This window comes from Delphinus delphis, chromosome 18 (assembly GCF_949987515.2).
Source record: "Delphinus delphis chromosome 18, mDelDel1.2, whole genome shotgun sequence".
Lineage (NCBI taxonomy): Eukaryota > Metazoa > Chordata > Mammalia > Artiodactyla > Delphinidae > Delphinus > Delphinus delphis.
This window is the reverse complement of record NC_082700.1, coordinates 49,075,276-49,102,471: the sequence shown is the minus strand read 5'-3', so window position 1 is coordinate 49,102,471 and position 27,196 is coordinate 49,075,276. Positions and strand designations below refer to the sequence as shown.

General features: G+C 39.4%; 1 protein-coding gene across 5 annotated transcripts in view; it reads right to left on the bottom strand.

The window, feature by feature from the left end:
- The window catches only part of LMO7 (LIM domain 7), a 121,684-nt gene that overhangs the window by 6,494 nt on the left and 87,994 nt on the right, over positions 1 to 27,196 (bottom strand). For 3 of the 5 annotated variants that reach the window (XM_059995636.1, XM_059995638.1, XM_059995640.1), the window contains 13 exons: positions 26,523 to 26,834; positions 17,302 to 17,416; positions 16,082 to 16,243; positions 15,115 to 15,302; positions 13,817 to 13,877; positions 12,081 to 12,137; positions 10,202 to 10,227; positions 9,215 to 9,319; positions 8,158 to 8,250; positions 7,497 to 7,744; positions 6,521 to 6,586; positions 4,363 to 4,415; positions 2,035 to 2,248 (listed from right to left, as the gene is read on the bottom strand). In XM_059995636.1, coding sequence (XP_059851619.1) covers positions 2,035 to 2,248; positions 4,363 to 4,415; positions 6,521 to 6,586; positions 7,497 to 7,744; positions 8,158 to 8,250; positions 9,215 to 9,319; positions 10,202 to 10,227; positions 12,081 to 12,137; positions 13,817 to 13,877; positions 15,115 to 15,302; positions 16,082 to 16,243; positions 17,302 to 17,416; positions 26,523 to 26,834 — 1,700 coding nt within the window. The remainder of the gene's footprint in view (positions 1 to 2,034; positions 2,249 to 4,362; positions 4,416 to 6,520; positions 6,587 to 7,496; positions 7,745 to 8,157; positions 8,251 to 9,214; positions 9,320 to 10,201; positions 10,228 to 12,080; positions 12,138 to 13,816; positions 13,878 to 15,114; positions 15,303 to 16,081; positions 16,244 to 17,301; positions 17,417 to 26,522; positions 26,835 to 27,196) is intronic. The other 2 variants (XM_059995637.1, XM_059995641.1) reach the window with 1 other exon arrangement.

Here is a 27,196-nt window from a genome sequence, read left to right as displayed (position 1 = left end):
AGTATATATTTACATACATAAACAAATTTACATATGTACGGATAACCACGTCTATATACATATGTAATGTGTTCATATGTTTAACATGCTTAAACAAATGGGATTATTCTACAACTCATATTCTTCATAACTTGCTTTATTGCATGTAATATGCATTTTCTTAGAACTATCTTCATGTCAGTTCAGGAGATAGAAGGTACTTTGGTGGCCCCCAGTGGATCATCTTCCTGGTATCCACATCCTTGTGTGGTCCCCTCCCACTGATTCTGGGCTTAGCCATGCGAGATGTTGGTCAATGGGACATTAGCAGACATGAGACAAATGGAGGTTTGATAAGCACTTGCACATCAGGGCTTATACCTCTTGCAAGGTTTCCTCTTTAAATCCAGGTGCCAGGTTATGAGGCAACCCAAGCAGCTATGTGGGGAGGCCTATTTGGAGAACAGCAGCTCCCAACCAATAGCTCCAGCTGAGCTCTCGGTGGAGTATCAGAGGTCAGCAAGTTATAGCCCACTGCCAGCATACGAAAAATGCATGCGCTAAGGGTATTTTATCTTTTCAAACAGTCATTAAAAAAAAACAACAAAAAATACATGACGCAGACTTGGGTGGCCTACCAAGCCTAAATTATTTACAATCCGGTCCTGCGTGCAAAACAAATTGCCAACCGCAGCTCTAAATGACTACAGCTGCCAAGTGCCCCAACCAATACATGCAAAGACCTGCCCGGCCAACGCTCAGAATTTTGAGAGTAGTGATTGTTATTTTAACCCACTCGCTGTTGAGGTGGCATATTATAGAGTGATGTCTCTTTCACTCTTTAATAGTTGTATAGTATTCTACTTATCAGGGTGCCATTATTTATTTAATGAGCACCAAGTACACTCTTATTTGTACATATTCTGATTATTTCTCTTTTTTTGCTACTGCCAATACTATCTTTGCATACTTATCCAAATATACCCAGAAGATAAAGTGTCAGAAACTCAAGTGCTCACGGGGTATACGCAAAAACTTTTGCTTAATAAACACTGAAAACACTGCCCACCCGGTTGGGAACAAGAATTCCTGTTTCCTTATACAATTGTCAATACTAGATTTAATCAATACTAGATTCAATCAATACTAGATTTAAGTTAATTTAATCAATACTAGATTTAATCAACCTTTTAACTCTACAAATCCCACCAGCGAGGCATACCACTGTTGTTTTAGGAGAAGTGTTGATCTGTCATATGCTTACTGACTTTGTTTCTTTTTCTATGAACTATCTGCTCATATCACTTGTCTATGTTTCTATAAAGTTGTCAGGGTTTATTTACTGATTTTCAAGAGTTACTTTTACATTGAGGTAATTAGCCCTTGGTCTGTAATGTGTTGTCAGTAATTTTCCTCGGTTGGTCAGCTGTGGAAATACTAAATAGAAGTAGCTTCAGTATTCACTTACCCAGGATACATCTGTTTAGTTCATCCTCTCATCTCCAATTAATTGATATCTCTGTATTTTCCTTTAAGTTACAAAAATTAGGTGTCCACACTTTGTGAACACTACTTTCATGATTCCAATCTAACCACTGTCTCATTATAAACAGAGGTTTAATTTTTTTTTTTTTGTGGTTCAGCGTCATCCACGGAAGCACTAAGAGCACATCAATTATTTAAGTACCTGAATCACACATCAGAGCTCCACAGGCAGCCTGGCAACCTATTAGCCGTGTGGTTTTGTCCAAGTGCATTGCTTGCTCTAGTCACAGCTTCTTCGTATGGAAAAGCAGAATTACTACCCCTGCCTCAAGACATTCCTTCCAGATTAAGTGAGATGATGTAGACAAAGCACCTGGCACGTGTCTGGCACTAATCAGTGCTCTGTGACAAGTACCCAATGACATCTGCTCTCCTTCTCTTTCCCCCACTAAATCTTACATAAGAAAAGAAATGATGACATCTCTTCTGTCCAAAGCAGCCAGCACGTCTAGAAATTAAATATCTGCACCTCAGTACAGAAGGAGAAATAATTCCGAAGATGTCTCTCACCTTCTCATAATCCCAGGCAGACAAATAGGCTCTTTATTGACACTGGAACTGCGCTGTCGGATCCAGCTGTTGTCATCATAAAGGGACGTTCTCTTCCTCATTTCTTGAAGGATTTGCTGTCTCTCCAACTCCGCTCCTGATGGGACTTGTTCCTTCTTGGAGCTTTTCTGCGATGAGCTACTGCTCCCAGTTCGGTCTAAATATCTATTGCTTCCTAAATTAAAAACATCAAAAGCTCTGGGATTAGCACATTAAAAAAAGGCATAGTGGATAAATCTTCAAATACAGTGGAGCAAAAAAAAAAAAAAAAAGTGACATTGGGCACATATGCTCACATTATCAATTCTCAATGAGACTGCTGCCTCAGAACATAAAGGAACAGTCTCCTGTCCCTAGAAATTCCAATTCCACACCCAGAGGCATTCCAGAGGGCTGCCTAAAAAGGAGACAACCAGCCTTGATTTCAGCAGTATTACATTACAAACTGCTCATCTAGAAAGTTTCTCTTCCACTATTTCCTTCCTTCCTAAATTAAAATCAATCAAGCACCTGCTCACTGAATGCTTGCTGTGACAACTCTGCAAGGGAACAGGGCACTCTGTTCTTTCAAAAAACGTACACTCCCCCTGCGGAGAGAGCGAAGACAGAAACGCATGCATCTCCAGCTAACATGGCTCGAGTCTTCACGGTATAAGTCACAGAATAAGTCATGACCAAATCATAGGAATGAGAGCATATTCAATGACCGAAATGGCTTTTGTGAAATTGAAAACTAGCCAAGTAATCCAAATGATAAGCAAGGAATGTTATCAGACTTGTATCTCCTGTAAAGGAACTGACAGAACGATAATTTGGATGAGTGACAATTAAGTCAGGTTTTATCCTGAAGGCGTTGTCTCCTTGGATTTGCTGATTAATTCCTGATATGGGTAAAACATCCCTAACTTTGATGTATCCTCCCCATCTCAATTTGGATTAGAAAATTTCATCTAAGGATTTATTTTCTTTTGCTCTCCAGATTCACTGCTATTGCCTTTCTTTCAAAATTCATTCTGCCTTAGTTTATCTTCCAGTAAGCAATGAACAAGGCCACCAAAGGTTTCTTATACACGCCTATGTTTACATTGGTGTATGCACACAGCTTATCAATTTGGTCAGATTTGGAATAAAATGTTTTCTATTTTAAAGATGCCTTACTGGCATAGCCAAGTTTTTCAATAAAATATTTAATAACTCTACCATGTGCTATACAAGAGCTTACAGTTAGTAAAGGGCAGAAAACATACATAGAAGAATAGCCAGATTAATAACACTAGTCACAAATATTAACAAAACTATTTCTGAGAGTCACACTTGTTATTACTAACAGGTCATGTTTACATTCAAGAGAGAATATGATCACGGCAGGTTAAAAATGTTTCATGGCAGATTCAAGTACTTAAACTTTAATTTTAATGGTGCTTAGGGGCAAATTCAGGGGAGAAGAAACTGGAAATCCAAACAGGTGAGAGCAGAGGAACTAGATCAGAAAGCATCTGATAAGTTGGAAAATGAGAGAGAGAACAATTTGGTTATAGTTAAGGGCCCCTAATGGGGAAAGCAGCAAAATACGCTGGAAAGTTAAACTAGGACCAGACGATGGAAGGTCCTCTGTGTTAAGGGGAAAGGGGTGATTACAGAACCTATTAGAAACTGTAAATTCTACAAGCTTTAACCAGAGCTGCCATCAGACCATTGGGGCCTGCGGATGTTGTTTTGTTCACAGAGGGCTGTAAATTTTTTTTCATGGCTCACAGGCCCAGCCGCTCCGCGGCATGTGGGATCTTCCCGGACCGGGGCACGAACCCGCGTCCCCTGCATCGGCAGGTAGACTCTCAACGACTGCGCCACCAGGGAAGCCCCATTTTGAATTTTTTGAATCTTGTCATCTAAATGTCCAATTTCAGGTTTATATGCAATTTCGGGTTTATATACAATTTCCCTGGTACTCTGCAGAAAACTTTTCTGTCCCAATTCTTTGGAGGCAAGATGAAATTCACTATACAAAATCGTATCAGCATCACTTTGCAAAATTTCCACAGATTTCCTTAGCTATTTATAATCATTTTAATCTTGCAGTACTCCCTCCATCATAAAATAAAGCCAAATTAAGCACAAGATAATTTTGTTCTTATACACAAATGGGAAGGGGTGCTAAAAATCTGTTGTATTTTAAATACGTAATCTTAATCAACCTGAAATACCTTGACCTTAAAAATACTGATCATAGGGTGTAATAGCATAACGAAGCAATTGCGCGGAAGAATTCTGAAAAAAATTCACATTTACCATTTTTGTTTGTGGGGTAATCATCCAGTTCAGTAGTGGATCTGGATTTATTCCTAAAACACAGAACAGATTACATACATCTCATTAAGAACATCCTTTTCATATTTATGAAGTAAGAACCCCCAAAAGATTACTTTTTAAAGCAGCTGATTTATTTCCCATGTCTGTTGAGAGCCATATGTATTTTCATATGAAGGCATTTTTCATGTTGCACAAACTAGCAGAAAACAAGACATCTCTAAAGAGAAAAGAGCTTGATGCTAGAAACAGAAGCATGTGAAAACCCTCTCCAAGTTGATGTCAGTTAAAGCCTATGATTTTCTGACCAGCTTGAATACTTTGACTCTCTTCTCTTCCAGACATCAATCTTCCCAGGCTGTACAAAGCATCTGTCATCAGATCACCTAACAGCAGACTGTCAGCACTTCCTTCACGCTGCCCGAGGGTCAGGAAGTCATCTTTGGGGGCATTAGGGTCCTACTCTGAAACAGCAACTCACCAAATGTTATCCTAGCATTCCAAAGAGGTACTGGAGCACACTGGCATAGGCAACTTCTGAAAAGGCCTAAACCTTGGGGCCATATACCAATCCATGCTCATCTCTTTCTCACTCTCCTAGGCACAATAACTTCAAATACTAGTAATAATAATGAATAATGATATATTATATAATAATAATATACATTGTCATACATAGGTATATGCAGACGTTTATAATATATCAATACAACATATAATTATGTGTAACACACAATATATCACAACTATTGGCAACATCCATGAATGGTTTCATTTGTATTAAGGTAGAAGAAAATATTTTTAATGCATGATGTCTAGCTACGCTCCTTAATGCCTCTAGGGCGTGCTTTTTCACAACTACCTACGAGCGTTTCATACTTTCCAGGATTCCTTAAGTTTCCTTTCCCTAAAATCTACTTATTTTCTCAAGGTAATGAACCACATACATCAAGCTTATTTATATATATATATAAATAAATCATAGCTTTAAAAAAGAGAGAGACACATTTTAATGATCTAAAGTTACCCAGAAACATTCACTATAAATAAGGTTATCCATCACTAGAATTTTTTGTCTAGCTTAATGTCAGCCCATTAGTACCTTTATGTATGTTGTTTTTCTTTTCCCTATCTACTCTGAGCCCTATTTAGCCATCCTGATTGCCTATAGATATGAGCCCTTCCTTATTTCTAAGGTGAACTTCCTAAAGGAGAAATTTTAGCTGTGAAAACACAGATTAATGGTCATACACTGGATATATATATAGACAGACTTTTCAGAAGTCCTTAGTGATTTCAAGAGTGCAAAGCATTTTTTAAATTCTTTTAAAATATTAAATTTAATGTTTTAGGAAATATATAACTTTTCAGGTATCTGAAATCCTATCTTCATTCCCTGAAACTGACTAGTAGTTCTAATCAAACTAAGAGGAAGGCTACAATTCTCATTTCAGATGTCCGCATGGAACTTTTGGTAAGCTTATGCCATTGCTTATAACTTCTTTAAAATAAAGCTTCAGGTAGATCGCAAAAATGAACACAAGTCTTATTCTGTGTCCATTACCCTTGCATTGTGGCTCCTCCCACAAAGAGAGAGGGTTTTTCTCCTCTCCGTGAACTCGCGCTGGCCTTGTGACTTTAGATAACAGAATGTGGCAGAAGCAATGGTGCACCAGGTCAGACCTTAGACTGCAAGGTGCCTCGCACGCTTTCTCTCTTTAATTCTCTCTCTTTTCTCTGTCCAGCCACCATGTACAGAAGACTGCACTGGCTTGCTGGATGTTGAAAGACACATGGCTTAGTTGTTCTCACTGTCCCTGCTGACGGCCAGTCAACTCCCCAAAGCAGAACTGCTTAGTAAACTGGTGGTAGATGCACTAGGGACCCAATCAATTAAAAGAACCACCAGTTGAGTTTAGTCTAAAATGCTGACCCACGAAATCGTAAGTCAAGTCATTAAGTTTAGGGGCAGTTGGTTACATGGCAAAAGCCAGTTGATACAAACATCAACCAGCAGGATATCTTTGTATCCCACAAAAGAGCAGGCGCTAAAGCAGTCCTACGAAACATCTAGGCAAGACCTCAAATATTCTTCAGAGGCCAATTACTCCAACCAAATTACAATTAAAGCGCTACACACCTGTCACTAGGAAGCAAACCTGAAGATTCTTCTTCTCTCTTTGGTATGTCATAGGAATCAACCGGCCTAAAAGATGGAAAAAGAGTTTATGCTCAAAGTATTAGACTTTATTGCCTGCCCAGAGTTTAAGAAATGGATATCAAAGTAATGTTATTCCAGCCTCTTTATGAGAATGGTCTCTGAGTTGAAAACTAAACGTACAGAAGTATTTCAATCCATCCCTACGGAAAACAGACCTACTACCGCCAACAGACACTTGCAATTCATTCATTCCACAAACATACACTGAGTGCCGGCTATGTTCTGGTACTATTCCAGGGCTGGGCTACCGAAGCAAACAAAACAAACTTACTGGCCTCATAATACATTTTAGTGGGATGGGGCAGGTTAACAGACAAGCAAATAAATGCATCATGTAAAGCAGGCGAGTGCACACCAGAGAGAAAGGGTGGGGGGAAGAGACGTGTTTCTGATGAGGTATTCTGCAAAATCTGAGAAGGTGACACTGGAGCAGAGACTTAAAGAAAATGAGTAAGCCACACAAACACGTGAGGGAAGTCTTCTCCAGGTACAGGGACTAGAAAATGCAAAAGTCCCGGGGCAGAGTCAGTCGGACATTTTCATGGAAGGAAAAGGAGGCCAGTGTGACTGTAAGCGACCAAGTGAGGGGAAGAGTGGTTGGAAGCCGGGTGGACAAGAAGGCCGAGATGCAATTCATTCAAGCCATCGGGGCCACGGCGAGGACTCTGGATGATGTTGTAACGTGACAGGGAGCCATATGGGAACTTTGAGGAGGGAAGTCAGGTGACAGGATCACTGACAGTGAAAAAGGTTCACCTCTGCTTGTGTGGCCCTGCGTGGAGGACGGATAGCAGGGAGCAGGGGGACCAGTTAGCTGTATCCATTCCCCACTTCAGAGGCACCCAAGTCAGATCAACTGAAAAAGCACACGCGCCCGTTGGCCGTGGGGACAGACCTTCTGTACTGGTATATTTGGATAGAAGTTTCCCTCTCTCTCTCCGCATGGCGCTTCTGCTCGTCTGCCTCTGCCTCTGCCTGGCGCCGCTTCTGCTCCTGGTCTTTCTCTTGCTGCTGCTGCTGCCTCGTTTCCTCCTCTGCCGAGGTTCCTTCGCTGTCAGGTGCCTTGGACTCTTCGCCCCGGGTGGCCACAGCAGGCTCCCGTGTGGTCAGAGAAATGCTGTTTGAGTTTAGGACCATTAGCTCCTACGCGACCAGGGAGAAAAGAAACCCATCTGAATCTGTGCATTTCTGTACTATGCACAGATACGTCTATATTCAGTTTTAAATGATACTTATTGTAGTTGGCCCAGAATTCCACTTGAAATAACGTTAAAAGTTTTATCACTAACAAAAATCACACATGGGTGGTGGAGCTGTAACACAGAAGAGGAAGATGCACTTTGAGCCTAGTGATAGGATTATTTAGTGATACAACAGAGAAGCTAGGAGAAAGGCTGAAACGTCACAGTGAAATTGACAAACCAGAGCCTGGTATTTTCAGAGAACTACACAGGTGAATGTGTGACAAAAGCCAGGTGAAACGGGGTAGCTTCCAGCTTACAGCGAATTTCACCAACAAGGTAGAGAAGTTAGAAGAGGGCGTGGGCCAACACTACCTCATTCAAGTACTTGGAATTCTCTCTCTCAGCCTCCTGCTTAGCCCTCTGCCACTCTTCCCTTAGCTTCTCCTGTTCACGTTGATATTTTTCCTACAAGATGAGATGGCATATTAATTAGTTAATAGGTTAATGATGTTAATCTCTCATTTGCGTTTTGCCAGTTCTACCCTCGACCTCCATCTTTAAAGACAGAGATATTGGTTTAACCAATCAGATTTGCACCCCTAAAGTAGATCATAGCTTATACTGAGCTAAAATACAGACTTGGGAAAGGGCAGACATTCAGAATTGAACCCATATCCACTCTTTACTGTGGCTGTAATTCATCGACGCCCCTAGCTAACTGGAAGGGCGCTGAATTACGGCGCAATGGACCAAGCACACAGTTTATGCAGGTGGAGGTCCTGACAAATCTCTACACCTCTCATGCATAGGAAAATCCATAAAACGATGGTGCCATATACTCTAAAAATATACAAAGGGTTTAATAAATAATTTTAAAAGGAGGACTCTGGAAATTTTCAAAATGGAAAAGTATTTCATAAAAAATGTGCTACAGGGGCTTCCCTGGTGGCACAGTGGTTAAGAATACGCCTGCCAATGCAGGGGACACGGGTTCGAGCCCTGGTCCGGGAAGATCCCACATGCCACGGAGTGACTAAGCCCCTGCGCCACAACTACTGAGCCTGCGCTCTAGAGCCCGCAAGCCACAACTACTGAGCCCACATGCCACAAATACTGAAGCCCGCGCGCCTAGACCCCGTGCTCTGCAACAAGAGAAGCCACCGCAACGAGAAGCCCGCACACTGCGACAAAGAAGTGGCCCCCGCTCGCCGCAACTAGAGAAAGCCCGTGCGCAGCAACGAAGACCCATCGCAGCCATAAATAAATTTATTTATTTTTTAAAAATGTGCTACATACCAAAAGATTTGTTAATTATGAGGTTATTGGCTTTTAATTTTTTTTAAGTTGCTTCTTAATGTAGGTTGACACTGAGTAGGAAAAGCTGTTAAAGCAAACTGTGTTCCTGCTGACCCACACTACCCTGCTTTACCTGCAGCAGGCGGTCCTGCTCTTTCTGCCACCTCTCCTGCCGCTTCCGTTCCCCTTCCTGATCCCACGTCCAGCGACTCGGGGCACTGATGGTCGGGACTGGAAGCTGCCGAGTTACAAGAGAAAAGGTGCAAAGTAGAATATGTTACTTCACTGAGTCATCTACTGAAGTACTTTTTTTTTTTTTTTTTTTTTTTTTGCGGTACGCGGGCCTCTCACTGTTGTGGCCTCTCCCGCTGCGGAGCACAGGCTCCGGACGCGCAGGCTCAGCGGCCATGGCTCACGGGCCCAGCCGCTCCGCGGCATGTGGGACCTTCCCGGACCGGGGCACGAACCCGTGTCCCCTGCATCTGCAGGCGGACTCTCAACCACTGCACCACCAGGGAAGCCCTACTGAAGTACTTTTGCATACATAAATTATTCATATCACCCTTGGCCTACGCTGTACTAAAGGAGGATGGGCTTTATATATCAAAATAGGTCTCTTACACAAATGAACTTATCTACGAAACAGAAACAGAGACTCACAAACATGGAGAACAGACTCGTGGTTGCTAAGGGGGAAGGGGGCAAGGGGCAGGGGAGGGTTGTATCGGGAGTTTGGGATGAGCAGATGCAAACTATTTTATATAGAATGGATAAACAACAAGGTCCCATTGTATAGCACAGGGAACTACTGATATATCCAATATCCTGTTATAAACCATAATGGAAAAAATATGAAAAACAATATGTGTGTGTGTGTATATATATATATATATATATATATATATAAAACTGAATCACTTTGTTGTACACCAGAAACTAACACAACATTGTAAATCAACTATACTTCAATTAAAAAAAAAATAGGTCTCTTTATCTTGGAAAGATACTCCTGGATAAACTCTCATGCAGCTTAAAATAACGGTAAGCGATGCTACTGTGTGCTAATTCAGTCCCACCCAGGCCTCCTTGTTTATTCCAAAACCAAATGAATACTACTTACGTCAGGCACCACAGAATCGGAACTTCCTATATTACAGCACGTGGGCAAGGAAAGAAAAAGAAAACAATATAAATCTTCATTTCTATGAAATAATTCCTTTCAGAAAGTTGTATCACTAACTGTCTCTATGCCAATATACTAAGTGACATCAGTTTTTTCAAACAACAGTACATTTCTCTCTTTAGTTCCATCTGTTTGTTACTCATCTTCCAAATTCAAAGTCAGTAAAAAGAAGAGAAACAGTGGATGCCAAAGTTTCATCTTATCTCTAGGTGCTAGAGCTGAGATACTGGTGTACTTATTTCTAAGGGTTCAGGGTTCTTTTATTAATAAAGTGGATAGTATTCTCATAACTTGGCCTAATAGAAGAAAAATTGAATTTCAAATATTACAACATCTACCAAACCCAATTTTTTTACTTGCTGCTATTCAATTACATTGTGACAGGTGTAAGTCACATTTTTCAGGCCTTACTGCTAAGGAGCTACTTTTCTGAAATAAGCCACCAACAAACATATTCAAGAAACATTTCCCTTTCCACTCCTATTATTTGAAACACAAAATATTCAGACTTCATGTGTAACCCTATGGGCAGAACGTTATTCTTTTTATTCTTATGGGGCCTACATAATTGTGTGTGCCTGTATGTAGTACGATGATTATAAACATGTAAGCAAATTTCATAAAAAACACTACCGTGCTGTATTTTTAAATTTTCCTGAAACCTCAGCTGTCAAATAAATTATTCACTTACACAATCAAATTTTTAAGAAAACTGCTTTGAGATTTAAGAAAATATTCTTCCCTAAAATAGTCTGTTGAAGAAAAGTGCATGAAAATGGAGAAAGAAAAGGAATTGCTTTATTTTAGCCAATTTGAGCTAGGCGTATCACACAGTTTCAATTAAATTACCATAGAATAACAAGAGTTGAACAAAAATTATCAAAAACACAAAGGACACTGACACAAATGGACCCTTGTACATGCAGAGCTGGTAAGCTACTTCTATTTACGGTCAAAAAGAAATCTTAATTCACCAACAAAGACTACGAATAGATTAACACAAAATACACAAATCCAGTAAGTACCATGTTATAAGGCAAGTTTGGAAATATTTTTGATAATCTTAAAAGTAAGAAATAATAACATTTTAGACACCAACAGCACACCCCCTACTGACTGTGCCATTGCATCTCAAATGTTGGATATTACTTTTAAGCTCTTGACCGCAAAGCACAGAGTTCAAACTGCATTCATGAGACAGAGCATTAGACAAACGTGAAAGGGGAGGAAATGCCACATGCACGGCACATTGTAACGCAGCACTGCCCGACTACACCAACAAAGAGAATCTCAAAATGTACTTGTTTACAGATGTGACCAAATTTACAGAGCGGTCCTATTAACACTCCAAAGCCATCATCCCAATAGCAATCAACAACTCTGTTCTTTATTCAGAGCATTTTCCAAAACCCAAAATTTGACTCTAAAAGTTGGCCAATTGTATGTTGGTGTAATCTAATATTATGCAATTTGTAGGAAGCAGTAAGGCATAAATGAAATTCCTCATTTCTTACTGTCACCCAGTGGCAAGTAGTGTGTGTTTAAACAGCATCTCAATGTTTTTAATTAAAAAAAAAACAAAAACTTCAGAGGTATACAAAGGACACACAAAGACCCATTACCACAGAGGTAGACCCATGAACTGTAAGAAAAGCCTGATGACCCTAGGGAAAGAATGGAAATGGGTTACGTTGCTTGGTCATAATGATGGCCAAATAGAAGAGGCTCAGTGCCCAGCACCACAGACTATCAGGAAAAGAGTGGAGAGTGGGAACAATTCCATGAAAGTACATGAATTGTTAGCTTGGCAGTTTACCTTGTTCAAAAAATTGTGATCGCCTTTTTAAGTTTTTCAAAGAAATAGGTTCAGAGGCTAGTTGAAAAATACAAACACAAAAAAAAACACATCAATACCATGTCATTCATTTTACTCTCTCACCACTGGAAAACTAAACGATACTTGATACATCTTTCCATTCTGTAGCAATATTATTTTTAAAATGATAAAACTGATTGCCGTAGAAGATAGGGATTATTTCAATGCACAAAGACACACATAGTTTTAGTAGTCTATACTACATTCAAATTAGTAAAAGGAACTAATATTTTGATTAATACATTTTAGCAGGTAGCATCACAGTTTCAAAGTAGCTGAAGTAACATCTTCCGTGCTAGATTACACCCCTTTAGGGAAGTGGAAATTAAAATGTTTTTGCTTAGGTTAATCAATTCAAAATCTTTTCTAGTACAGGAAGAATTGTTTGTAACTAAGATTTTTCATAGTACTAGTAAGTAAAAAAGGAACTAAAAATAATGGGGAGGAGGACAAGAAAATAAATATCCAGAGAACAATTCTAAAAAAAACCCAAATGCTAAAATTAAAATATTCTTCTGACTAGACTATTTTGCCCTAGTTTCCAAGATCTTATAGCCCCTAACTTTACATAAAGCAAATAGAGTTCAATCAGATAAAAAAGAAAATATTCTGACTTCTACAGATCTGTCACAAGATTATGGCAAATGATTATTATACTTCAGTTTATTCATAAAATGTAAATGTAATTATTATTTGACACTAGTTGATATTTACTTATCTAAACAAAACCCTCAAATGACAGGGCCTGTGTATCGCCCCATAGTCACTAACAAGTGCTCTGCTGAGACACAGACAGAACGGGACCCGCACATCTTAGATTAAAATATCATGAAGAGAAAAGCAGTCAAAGAATGCAATATCAAACAATTAAAATATAGTCACATAATTATCAGAAATTAGATACATAAATAATCAATAAAGGAAGGGAAATTTATAAATTTGGTTTGATTTTGACGTAAGGTATTATGAACTGACAAATGCAGATTCAAAACCACCAAGCCACTGAGAAAACCCAGATCTGTGCCCGGCAGTCTAGTTTCATGCTAAGAGAAGCTTCATCCTCTTTGGGTTTCTTTCCCTGTCTATGTGGACCAGATCTTTCTTATTTATTTTGTGTGCCTAAGCTATAGCACACAGCATGTGGCAGCTCAATTATTTGTAGATAGACAGCAGAAGGAAGGGAGTGATGACTCCATAATGCAAAATTTCCCTAGATGCTATGTCTGCTTTTTCATTACAGATGGGCACTTCTGCTAACAACTGTTACTGCCACTGGCATTTCCTTATTACTAGCTGCTTCCAGGCTTGTCCCTTTCACAACGTAAAAGGGAGAAAGGAAACCTCGTATTTAACTAAGATTCCCTTTGCCAGCACACCATAGCGAGAAGGCTGATGGCCTCGGGAAAACCAGTCTTTCTTATTTGGATTAGACACACAGGCACTCAAAGCTCCTGGACAGGCTGCCAAAGCTTTGTTTGCAGTTCCTGGACTATTCAACACTGGAACTGAATGCCCTTCCACCTGGCTGCAATTGGATCTATGCGCTAACCTCTGAGTTTCAACTTGCAGTAGATCAGTTTTGCTTTCACTCACAGATATTAATTTTTATAGTAGCAGAACTTGAGTGCAATGACTTCTCCTATATTATAAATGTAAGCTATTATGGTAATGTTTACCTTTTGATTCAAAAGTATTGCTTTCATCACGAATTCCATTAATTTCCTTTGATTCAGTATTCTAGAAAGGATAAAAATGCCAGTTAACAACATTCTCTCCAGTTGGACTTCAAGCTTAAATAATGCATTTCTCATTAGTGAAAATATCTTCTAATGACATGAATTTTTCACAGTATTAATATATTCTTTACAGCCTTTCACATATAATAGAAACATAATTTTTTCATTGTTCTTCAATATTTGTGGAAGAATTAATGACCAACTGTAAGCATGAATAGCTTTAAGTTCAATCAGTCATTAATTTTCCAAGAAACATGATGGGCCAAATAATCATTGGTCCATTCGGTTTATATTCATGAGTAAGCAACACAGTCATATAGGATTCTCTAACATTTAAACTTTTCTTATACAAGGTAGCAGGATCTCCTTATTACATGAAAGGGAGCATCTTGGGATAACAGCCATTATATCTAGGGAGTCAATATAAACACATTTATTTGCAAATTTAAATTTAACTATTACTTTGATAATTAGAAATTTTCTACATTATAATTATTTTAAATCAATTAATGTAACTGTGTATCTCTTAACCACATATGTAAATCTACCCATCACATTCATCCACACAAGGACTAAAACTGCTTCATGAGGTTTTAAAACTGCACACAATTACTATATCTATTTTACCAGTAAAGACTAAGGAAAGCATAGAAAAGTTATAGTGTATAATTTTACATAATTAACTACTTCACATTCACAAAGATCTGAGAGAGGGGTATAATGATGAAGGATTGGTAAGAAACACCTGCAGGGACTTTCCTGGTGGTCCAGTGGTTAAGAATCCACCTTCTAGTGCAGGGGATGTGGGTTCGATCCCTGGTCAGGTTACTAAGATCCCACAGGCCACGGGGCAACTGAGCCTGCCCATCACAACTACAGAACCCACGCGCTGCAACAAAGAGCCCACCCGCTGCAACTAAGACCTGACACAGCCATAAATAAATAAATAAATAATAAATAAATAAATGTATGTTTAAAAAAAAAACCCTACAAAACATCACTATGGGGTCTTTTGATTTTTTTCATTATATAACTATTACTCTAAATTATTAATGAGTAGTGCCTTATGATTTTCAAAAATATATTTTATTCTCATTACTATAAATTACCTTATTCAATTATCTGTTTTTAAAACAGCATCAAAATTGTTCAAAGAAAGCAGATTCTTTCCCCCCACAAACACACTTCCTATAGTTGCTCTGCTCTACCCAAATACTCCCACTTCTCGAAATACTTACAGAATTCTGAAGGCTTTCTGAGAAATCAGCTGTTATTGATAGATTTGAAGATTTGTCTGAGCTGTAAATTCCAGAAGTTGCATCAATCCACTTTGTTTCAGGTGAACCTATAATTTTGGTAGCCATACTGGTGAGATTGAGGGTTTTATGCCGTGTAAATGGCAGGGAAGGCTGGTCTTTGCCCCAGTCTGATTGGTACACGAAGATCAAGAAATGAGTACACGTAAATGTTGAAGTTGAAAGAACGAAGTACTGAATGTACATATACAAAATACACACACAGAAGACAAACAAGTCAGATAGTGTGTGAAAGAAATGAAGAGTTTAGGCCTTTTACCAACAGATCACCTTCCAAAAACAGAGGGTTAGAGCATGTTAATAGTGAAAAGACTGGCAAATTTGCTGAATCTTTCTGTAAACCAGGACTGGGTATTATATTTTGATATCATAAGTTGGTAGGTCTGGAAGGCTTAACGCCCTTCCCCATCTAACCTCAACAATTAAGCAACACAATAATGAAATGTACATCGAAAGTTCTTCGTGAATGAACAACTGGGATATTGACCTACTGTGCTCTCCCTTATACCAGTTACAGTCATGATGCTGTAGAGGAAGTGAAACCATGGTATAATTCTTAATATTCAACATCATCATATGACTTCCAAATGCAGATATAATTACAAGAGCCTTCAGCTGATGTGTGCATTCAAAGCCAGTCCAGCATATAAATCAGTCAATAAATAATGCAGAATTCAGTAAATTTGCTAGTGAAAAGCTTTCAGACAGAACATCCAAAGAAGCATCATTCAAGACTTGTCTCGACATAACCACAAAACATCTTTAAGCCAAAAAATAAAAAAGTGAAACGAAGAGAGAAGAAAACGTTATTGAAGCGAGCTGTTATAACCACTTGCCAAAGACCAGTTCCCAATTTAGAAAGCCAAACACGGTGGTATAACCAACTCACCAGACTTTCCATAGCGCCTGATATCCATTACTAGGTTTCCAGTTTCCTGAGCATTAGCCATGGTTTCCTCCCACTCTTTTGTGTCCTTATGTGAAAACTTAGTGTTGTTGATAGCAATAATTTCATCATCTACCTGTAGCTGAGAAAATTCTGCTGGGCTACCTAAATAAAGCAAAATAAATTAAACTACCAATAAAAAATAAAAACATGTCCTACTAGTCACTGCTTATTTAAATTAAGAGAAAAAATGACTTCTTAATCTCACCTAATCACTTCTCATATTCTTTTCAGGTGCAGGTGAGTCACAAAATTTCTTAAAGTTATCAAATATTTGAGTAGCTACAACATTACAAAGCAACCAAAGGCATTTTTTAATCCTATAGAATGTATCTTCCTTAACGTTTAAAGGGAAATGATAAACCCATCTGTTCAATAAAATTTCTTTATTAACCCCCTAGGAAGAAAATTTTAAATTATTTTTAAATTAAAAATGTGAAATATATATTCCGCTTTAGCTGAGCTTCCAAAGCCAGATGCACTCTAGAATGGAGAAAAAAACAGAGCCGCTTAAAATGGCTTAAAATTACTACTTACCGTTATCTAATTAAAGCAGCCTTGAAGTTTCAAAGAAATAACCAAAGTTCACATGCATTTTTATATAGCTAAAATATGTAAATGAGGAACTCCTCATAAATACAATAGCTTTCGTTTTCATTTTAGGTCTTGTAATATTTTGCTAAGAGTTTCTGGGCTTGATTTGGTGGAGGAGGGGCAGTGCTTTTGTAAAAGTCCCAAAGCATCCTCAGGAGTCCTTGGGCAACAGATACATTAGGACGCTCCGAACATATTGATTATACAGCACCTATGTATCCATCACAAACACAAATGATCAGGGAAAGTTCTTTCTGGCTCTTCAATTTAGCGTTGTTTGTTAGTATTTCCAAATATTAAGCCTAAAGTTTTGATAATTGAAGTCTGTAAAAGTCACAAAATTACGACCCTTCAAAACTAAAATTAACGAGGCAAGATCAAACAATATGTAATTTGTAACTCCAACTATCAGTCTCTGGGAAGAGGATGCGCCTCTTCACTTTACTGCTGCATTTTTCACATGTGTTTTCTCTTCCTCTATCAAATAAACTAATTTCTCTGGGGGCTTTCTGAACAGCACAGGACAACAAAGGAGAAGAAACTTCAGGAGAGCTCAATCTATGATTTACCTGGTTCGACTGATGCTACGAAGATCCTGGAAAAATCCCATTTTACTGTAAATCCAAAGTCAAGGCTGTTCCCAGGCGTCTGGTTTATGCTGATTCTCATATCACTGAACTGATCCTGAAAACAAACATGAAACGGTGGGATCAAGTGTCCCTGGCACCCACGTGGAGGAAAGTCTATCCGTGAAAGAAGGGAGGCTGCACGCAAGGTACACTTGAATTATTTCATGATAAACCGGAAGCTTCATTCTTTTCCCCTTGGGTTTGGTAAAACCTTCACTTACATAAATATCTCTGAGTTTATTATTTTGCTGCTAAAATCAGGGAAATCGTCATATCCATAGATATTTTTCTTCACATGTATACTATAAATCAGTTGATTTATATTGATAAAGCTTAGGCTTTTGCCCACCATACAGTTGGGTCTAAGTTACAGACCATTTTTTATAACCCAGGAATGAAGCTGAGTGAGATGTGTGTGTGTGTGTGTGTGTGTGTGTGTGTGTGTGTGTGTGTACACACACACACACACACAATGGAATTCAGCCATGAGAAAAAGGACATCCTGCCATCTGTGACAACATGGATGGACCTTGAGCACATTATGCTAAGTGAGGTAAGTCAGACAGAGGAAGACAAGTACGTATGATATCACTTATACGTGTAGTCTAAAAGCCAAACTCATAAAACAGAGAGTAAAGTGGTGGTTACCAGGGGATGGGTGTGAGGGGACTGGGCAGATGTTGTTTAAGGGTACAAACTTCCAGTGAATAGTAAATGAGCCCTAGAGATCTAATACACAGTACTGTGAGTACAAACAATATCTTATTATAATGAAATTTGCTAAGAGACTAGAACTTCCAACCACTAAAAAGAAAGGATAATTATGTAATGTGAGAGATGTTAATTATCACTACAACAGCAGTCACATAACAATATATAAGTGTATCAAATTAACATGCTGTACCTTTAAAATTTACACATATCTCAAATACATTGCAATAAAATGGCATCTTTGAAAATGCAAAAAAAGATTTAAATCATTTATTTTTAAAATGTCACAATACTTAAACTACCTCCAACATTCAATATATTTAGCCAAATAATTTTGAGGGGTTCATAGACACAAAATTCAGCTACCAGAATCACTCATCTAGGACCGGTACCACCCCCGAATGGGTATCTGAAAGTTTGGCAAGGCATTTTTGCTTGTCCTACTGCTGCATGAAGGTCGAGCAGTAAAGGCAGAGCTGCTACATTTGCTACAAAATGCAGAACTGGGTCATGCCTGAGGAACCACCAGTAAGATGCCAAGAGGGCCCCACTGAGACACCATGAGCTCCAGGCCACAACCTCCTTGAAGTAACAACAGCCCGCAGGCCCCAGAACTTGGACAACAGGCAGACCTCTATTTTCATCTCCATCCCTACAGTCCACAGCCACAAATTCTCAGTTTCACGGACTTTCTTAGGCCATTTTCCAAAACAAATATTTTAAGTTTTACACTCTAGTATACTAGGTCTGTGAAAATTTTAATTAACTTCCATAATTTACATTTTTTGTTTTGGGTAAACAGCAGACATAAAATTCAGCATGTGTTTCCCAGACTAGTGTTTCCAGTTCTTTGATTCATAATTATCAAGAACTTAGACTTAACTGTTTAAAAAGAAAAATTCTTCCTAAAGCCACTTTATTTTCCAGAAAAAGGCCTATAACTCCTCTATTTTAATTTAGCAGTTAAGTCCAGTCCTAGGACCAACAGGGCAATTCATGAGTTTTTCTACCTTTAGAACAAGTTTGAAATCTAAGTGACCATATTCTAAGAAACACTGTGATATTATATAAGAATTAGAAGACAAGGAAGGCATTGAATAAAGGATCAAGAACTTACTGTATTGTACGGAGATGAGTAATTAGTGTTGTAACAATACACACTTGCTCATTTGTTCAGCGTACATTTATTGTGCATCTATTCTGCATAAAACACTTGGGAAATAAAGATGAATTAGGCATGGTCCTTGCTCTCAAGAAACAATTACTGACTCTTCAAAGTGGGTATGGAATTTTTTAAGAAAAAAATTGTAGCTAGTAATATAGAAATGTTTTCATCAGACATCATGTAAAGCAGTTGAAATATGGGAACCCAGATGTAGACAGTGAGAACAGTCATTAATGATCAGTCTGATGGATACCAATCTCCAGAGTATATCAAAACTCTGCTATGAATAGAAAAAATTACTGGTTAGTTCTACTCCTTAACCAAAACCACCACACACTTAAATTAGAGATGACTCAATGAAAATAAACAGTCATCTTCACCACTTTTACCCCACTCTACTCCCCCCACCAAATTCTGACCTAAAGCCAATTAGAGTGCAGAATCTATTGCTATATAAGGGCACAGAGACAAATGATGGGTTAGAAATTCCAAGACACTAATTGAGGTTTTTTTATCTTGAAGAATAAGAGACAGGATGGAGTTTTAATAAATAGTTGCAAACTACAATAAAGAATACTTTGTGGGAGAGAGCAAGTGAACAATATTACCCTTTTCCACCAAACACAGGATAAAAGAGAATGAGCTTAAGCTCTAGATGGCAGAGTGTCACAATTGTATTAGACCAGAAGAACTGTCCTCCAAAGGACTGCTCTTACCTTGGAGATAAATCTCTACTTGAACATAATAAAAAGGCAAATAACCACCTCTCTGAAATAGTTAATAGAGGAGGTCAGCCTTACTGTGGCTACAGCCTGGCAGCCTGTTACGTGGGTCCTGGGAGTGCACACAGGCAAAGGAGAGAGAACCATGTGAGCACTTACAGGACTATTTCTGTCAATGGCCAGGTGGCCTCAGGCATGTCACTGAGTCTTCCAGAGAATTTTCTCTCACAATGACATTAATTTTAAAGCTTTCTGTTTTCAAAACCCTATCTTGCAATGCAGACCATCTCCCTCCCACATCACAGAAAGGATTAAAGTAGGTGGTGGCAGTTCAGGGAAAGGGCCCCAGAGGCCCCTCTTGCATGGCCTCCCCACCATGACAGTCTCTCTGGCATCTCTGTGGAATCCTGGGTTCTTGAATTAAATTATCCTTGAGACTTTTTGCAGGTGAATATATCTATAATTATAGTCAAGCATAAACTATTCAACAATGATTAGGATTTCTACTTCCTTATTTTTCTTTGCAAGATATATGCCATGTGAGTATTCTACAAAGGGTCCGTGTTTCAGAAGATGGCACTGTGGGAATTTCCTTTTGAACTGGATGGAACCAGGAATATAAATTATTGGGAGAAATCTAGATTCTTGATGACTGATAAAGAACTATCCCAAGTGGTTACAGTTGCCTATTCTGGGAAAGATAAAATACAGTCACCAACATATCAGCATCTAAAATAAAAATAACTTCCCTTAATTTAGGTACAATTTAAACAGAAATATACACTTAAATCTGAGATTTTAAAATAATGACATGGTGATCTGGCATAGCAATGGTAAGATTTATTTTTATGAGATCTGATGAATTAAGATTCTCGTATCAACACAGATGGGAATCAATAAACAACAGGGTCAATCAGATGGCCATTCTCCTCAAACTTTTTCAATTAGATAAACATGTTCCCTTAAAGAAAGCCTACTTAAGTTGATAAAACCAAATAACACTGAAAGTAGATTCAGGCTATAAAATCACAAATAACAGAGGAAATACATAATCTTTGATTTTTGTTACACGGCTCTTCAGTTTCTTTTTTCAGGGTCTTAGTGGAACGAGAACATAGTGAGTAGCCCTCAACTCATGGTGCAGCTCTGGCACTGGAGCTACTCTCCTTCACCAAAGATGCGTCTATACCTACTTGTTTCCCCTCTCCATTATCCGTTCCAAAGAAGCACGTGGTGTTTCCAGCTCTACCACTTGAGTCAACCCATTCCCCAGCTTAGCTCTTACCTACCAAATCCATTTTCGGCCCTCATGCCATCAGGCACTACAAACTATTCTTGCTTACGGGAAACGGTCTTCCAAGTCACCCTTTATTCCATTTTCTCCTGCCTTTTTCCTCTATCCCTCTGGCCACCTCTCAGCTTCATTAGTGTGTTCCTCTTTATTCTATTTTCTCTTTGTTGCTCTTCTTCACCCCTAGTCAGTCTCCCACCTTCCTGACCACATGTTTTCCTGAGTCAACCTCATGCATTGTCATCAACTACTATCTACGCCCAACATACTCAGAATTAAATTCATTATCTTCCCCCCCAAACCTGCTCTTCCACCTCTTGCTTTTCACATTTTGGTTAATCACATCACTGTCTAACCAGATACCCAAGCTAGAAACATCAGGTTCTTTCTGGGCCTCTTTCCCCTTCCTTCCCCTAAGTGCTCCCCACACAACCTCTACACAATGGTCTCCCAAGCACCACCACACACATGCACTTAATAAAGTGTCAGCAAGTCCACAAGCCATAAATCCATCTGGAACCATCCCATCCTTCCATTCTCCTTCAGGCTCTCATCTGAACTCAGGTCACGGTTTCCCCTCTAAATTGCTGTGGGTCACCTCTTAACTGGCTCTCTTGCCTCCAGCACTTCTTTCCCCCCATCTTGCTCACATCTGCCAGAACTTTAGTTATAGAAAATACCAATTATTATATCATACCCTGTTTTAAAATTGCTGGTAGCTCCTTATTGCCTGCTGGGTAGAGTTTGAAGTCTGCACCTCAGAATTAGATTCAGTTCGGGTGAGTTTTGATAAATATCTACCTTTCCTCAAAATAATTTTAAGAATGATTTTCTCTTTATGAACCAGAAGATATTTCAGTCCATATTGGCTCTAAAATTCTAGAGACATGGCCAAGTTAAATTAAGTCAACATTTGGTGTTTTAAGGCAGTTCTCAAATTTAAGCATGTCACATTTCAAAAAAAAATCGGGGTCGGAGAAGTTGCAAATGTGGCCTAAGCATTTAACTAGCCTAGGGTGTGTTACATAACTTTCAACTCTCAAGTATTTCACTGGTGAAAGTGAGTATAATACCACCTACTTTGCTAGGTTATTGAGAGAATTAAATGAAACATTTTAAAAGGTGCCAAGCCACATGGTTGATGGCCAGTAATTATCTTCTTTTTCCCATGGAAACAATGTTATACATGTAATATATGCTGGTTAGGCAGTTTCCAGATCAACTAAAGAAAATCCTATTTAACTCTCACACATGTAGCTCTAAAGCTAATAGAACTCGGTCAGCATTCAACGTATAATTACAGATCCAGGCACCGTACTAACAGTGAGCACAACAGGCTTGCTTCCTACCCTTAGATAGGGTAGGGGTCTAGTGAAGGTGACAAGCAGGTAAAATGCACAGGAGGTAGATGTGATAAGGTAAACCCTGGGTACTCTTAAAAGAGGTACTCTCATAGACTTGGGCATTAGGAAGTGTAAAAATCTTCCTTCCTTCCACATGTATCATCCTATTTCTGGGTTCTGATTTAAAAATCTGGGGCAAAGGTCCTGAAATGTGGATTTGGCTGAGATTTGGGGGCAGAAGGCTTGGACAAGACAAAAAAAAACAAAACCCTGTATGCAACACCAATTTGGGGGAAAAGCCACATCTGTGAGGCAGCTGGAGCGGGACGGAGGACTCTGGGAGTCCCACTGCCTCCCCTTGTTCGGGTGCCCCAAGAATTGCCCTGGCAGCCCAGTCTGGCAGGGGAGGCTGGAAAAGAAGCAGTACCATAAGAGAAGTCTGTGAGAAAAGGGAAGAGAGAGAAACAGAACTCCAGACTAGCAATGGAGGTGAGAAAGAAACTCCTGGGCAGATTTTAAACGAGGTCATTTAAGCTCTTCCCTCATTAAGTCTTTGCTTCTTTATGCCATGAACTCCCTTCTTATCACAATTCTGTGAGAGGCTCCTAGCCCATCTCTGCCCCCAGATTTCGCCTCCTTCAAATAATTCTATATAGCATCACAGTGCTCACATTCCTAAAACACTCCTTAATCTTAAAGAACCTATAAAGACCTAAATTACCTGCTGAATCAAGTTCATACTTCAGTCTAGTAATCAAGGCCTTGAATGTAATTCAAGTCAATAAATACTTAAGTGCCAACTATGGGTAAAGGCTATGGAGGGTATAAACAATACCAGAGAAGGAGAAACGAACATATGGAAAAGGAAGCATTCAGTGAATGAAACTTGCAAGGGTAGGAAGTTCAGTTCCAACAAGGGGGAGGCGATCTCTTGATCCATGAAGGAACCGAGCCTCCTGTGCTTTGAAGGAACAGGAGAACTTCAAAACACAGAGATGGGTGAAATGAACATTTTTAAATAGGGCAACAATAAGAATAAAAATATATATGATGTGTTCATGAAAGTATAGGGTATGTTCCAGAAATATCAAGCAGACTCATGTGGCTAGATATCACCTACTTCCGCTCTCTTTCTCACAACACAGGGCAGTGAAGGCAATCTTGAGACAAACTAACTGAGTTCAAATCCTGACTCCACCACTCGCTATGCTGCATGGCCTTGGGCAAGTAACATGACCACTTCATGCCTCCATTTTCATGGCTACAAAACAGCAATAAGAGGGTCACTGTGAGGATTAAATAAAACAATGCCTTGCGAAGCCTGGTCGGCATAGCAGCTACTCAGTAAACATTAGCCGTTTCGGCACTACAAAGGGAGTTTGGGAACAGTCATGAGAGACCTCGGTGTTCCCCTGAGTGCTTTGAACTTCACTGAACAGACCACAGCATGCCACTGGGGGCTTTGAAGCAGAGAAATTACCCAGTCCAGCCCGGCATCATGCAAATTAACCTGGTGCCAGCCTTGTGTAGAATGCACAAAGACGTGACTATTTACTAAGTGTTTGCACGGATGAGGGAAAGGACTGGAATTAGGGTAGCGGAAGCAGGGATAGAAAAGGGTAACAACATCAAGGGAGATGCTGTAGGAAGAAATGAAAGGACACTGCCAGCACAAGTGTGAGTAAGGAAGAGGACCTGAAGAACACTCTCCTACAAAGCTACCAAGACGTCTACCTGAAACTAATATAATATTGTAAATCAAGTACGCTTCAATTAAAAGAGAAAGACATCGGGCTTCTCTGGTGGCGTAGTGGTTGAGAGTCCGCCTGCCGATGCAGGGGACACGGGTTCGTGCTCCGGTCCGGGAAGATCCCACATGCCGCGGAGCGGCTGGGCCCGTGAGCCATGGCCGCTGAGCCTGCGCTCCGCAACGGGAGAGGCCACAACAGTGAGAGGCCCGCGTACCAAAAAAAAAAAAAAAAAAAGAGAAAGACATCTAGATGTTCAGCCAGACACCATGTTTTTCTGAACTCCTAGAACTAGGTAGTTTGGAGGAGTGTTGCGTATGCCCTGGCCATACTGGTCCTAGGCTGTTTTGTGCATTCCCAGCCCTTTTCCCAAGTCAGTCAGCTCCTTCTCAGTGACAAGAGCAGGGTGATGCTACATAAGCTACTTTCCTCAGAGTGCAGACGTGGACACACCAAGCATCTCAGGGATAGGCAAGTCACCATACGATATATACATTTGTTCAAGAATTCCGATTGCTCCACTTATTAAGTCAAGCCTAACTTTGCCCGGTAGCATTCCATTTCAAGTTGGGTGACTAAAGAGCATAAATCCACTAATGATAAAACCTGAAACCACACCATGTTAACTCACATTCCTCTGAACTGCTCTAACCTGGAAGCCACACCCACACCCTCTTTTTCTTAATCCACTGATGCAGCTAGTCAACTGCCACCCTGAAGGAGTTACCACCACTGAGCACACAGTACAATAATCAGGCTGTTTCGTGGGATTTGCTATTTGAAAAGGCGAAGGCAAACAGGCAAGTCCATAAAACAGAAGACACCTTGCTTCTCTCTTTATTATTCATCCATGGTACCTTATGTTCCCCAAGTATAACAGAGGCTACTGTCCTCATCCACTGAGACTTATGATGCTAATTACGTATTCCCAATTCTTTAAAAGTGAAGTTAAAAAAATAATTCACAACCAATGATTTTAGCAACCTGAAGAGACTGGATTTAGATATGTTTGTAAATATACATGGGAAAACTGAAAGAAATATATCTAAATGCTACAGAATATCTCTAAATGATGAGATTACCAAGTCATTTTTATTATGTATGTTTTCCTGCATTTCCAAGTTTTCTCAAGCACAGAGTACTTTATAATCACAACGAAAAAAAGCTTACTTTAAACTTGTAAAGCTTTCCTGTACTAATAAAAACTAATGATACTAAAATATGCTGTATCATATTTTACACAAAGATATTTCATTAATATAACTTGGGCCAAGTTATATACTTGATGTTGTGCCTTGGGGAAAAAATACACTTTAGTAAGGCATCAGAAAATGCTAGACTAAGCCACAGAACCATAAAAGCATCTCCACACTAAGGGGTTCATACAACTATCAAATTGCTTACTGAAGGTTTTTCTCTAAAAGAGAAAAGTTTCTTTCTCTTCTCTAGACAAGCAACAACTCTTTAGCCTATGTGTAAAACATAACTAAAAGAACATTCATTACCTAACAATTCTCTTAAAGTCAACTGTGGGATTTTAAGTAGGAAAAACTACAAATGCCCCCAGTCCTTCTTCATCTGATGGTATACTTTATTTGGACTCCAAATGTTAAAGAACGCAATTGTCATACTGTAACTAAGCCTCAGTATTCCCCTTAAAAGAAAAGGAGTGGTACAAAATTCCAGGCTTCCCAAAGTACAAATTAGTATTGAAAGTCACTAGGATTTTTCATATGGTAGAGAAAGAAGTTCCCCTCTCATGTGTACCAGTTTCTCCTTGTGGTCAGTTCACTTCCCTGAGAAGGGGCTTTTATTGCCCATTTTCTATTAGACCTGCATCTAAAACCTCCTGAGTGACTCCTGCACCCAAACCCGGACTACTGAGTGCTAACGGTGCAAGGCAACAGCTGCTGAAACGGGGAGTAGAGAGCAAAGCCAGCCAACTCCAGGGAGACGGGTCCAAAAAGTCTCCATACACCCATATCACAAGGGTCATCTGGATCCATCAACTCAGAGTTGGAAGAGATCTACTTCCGCCAAGATCTGTTACAAATACAATGCAATGTCATTTTCTACATTATCAGCCCAGACTGTAGTGCCTAGAGGCTAGAAACGTGGTTTCCTGATTTAATTACTTATGTTTCTGGGCAGCAGGTGATTGAAAAGCCTTCCCAAACCCACCTGTGATCTTGAGACCTCTGTCTGTTGTGAGCTTCTCCCTTCTCCAAGCTCAGACGTTAAATCAGGGCTAGATGTTGAAGATAACGTGCCTTTCGAAGTGGCAGCCTGGCCCTGGGAAGGAGATGAGAAGGTGGGTGTAGGAGAGAGCAGCCTCATCACACTTTCTCTGGGTGCTGATGCCTCTGTTTCGCTGGCTGTTTCGCTGGACGCAAGCTGGCTCGTGTCAGGTCTTTGCACAGAGATGCTGACCGAGCTGCTCTGGGTTCTCTTAATGCCTTCTACGTCTCCATTATACTTCCAAGAATCATCCATCTAAATAGGAAACATCATTTTAAACTTCGTATTCTGTTAGATTTCTATTTAAAAAGCATATACATTAAATTAATACTTTAAAGTAATGAAAGTAATATATACCTCCCTCAGCAAAGTAACTACTACTAAAAGCTTGGAGCATGGTTTCACACTAACAGATCCGTACATATGAAGTGGTAGGAGTAGTTATTTTTTACAGAAGTGTTTATTTTATAAACAGACCTCTGAAACTTGCTTTGACCATCTACATCACTCCAGGTCAACAGACAGAAATCTAAACTAGATCAACTGAATACTTCACACTATGGATCTCTACAATTTATTCATTTGATATGCATTCAATGTCATTTAAAGTGTACCAA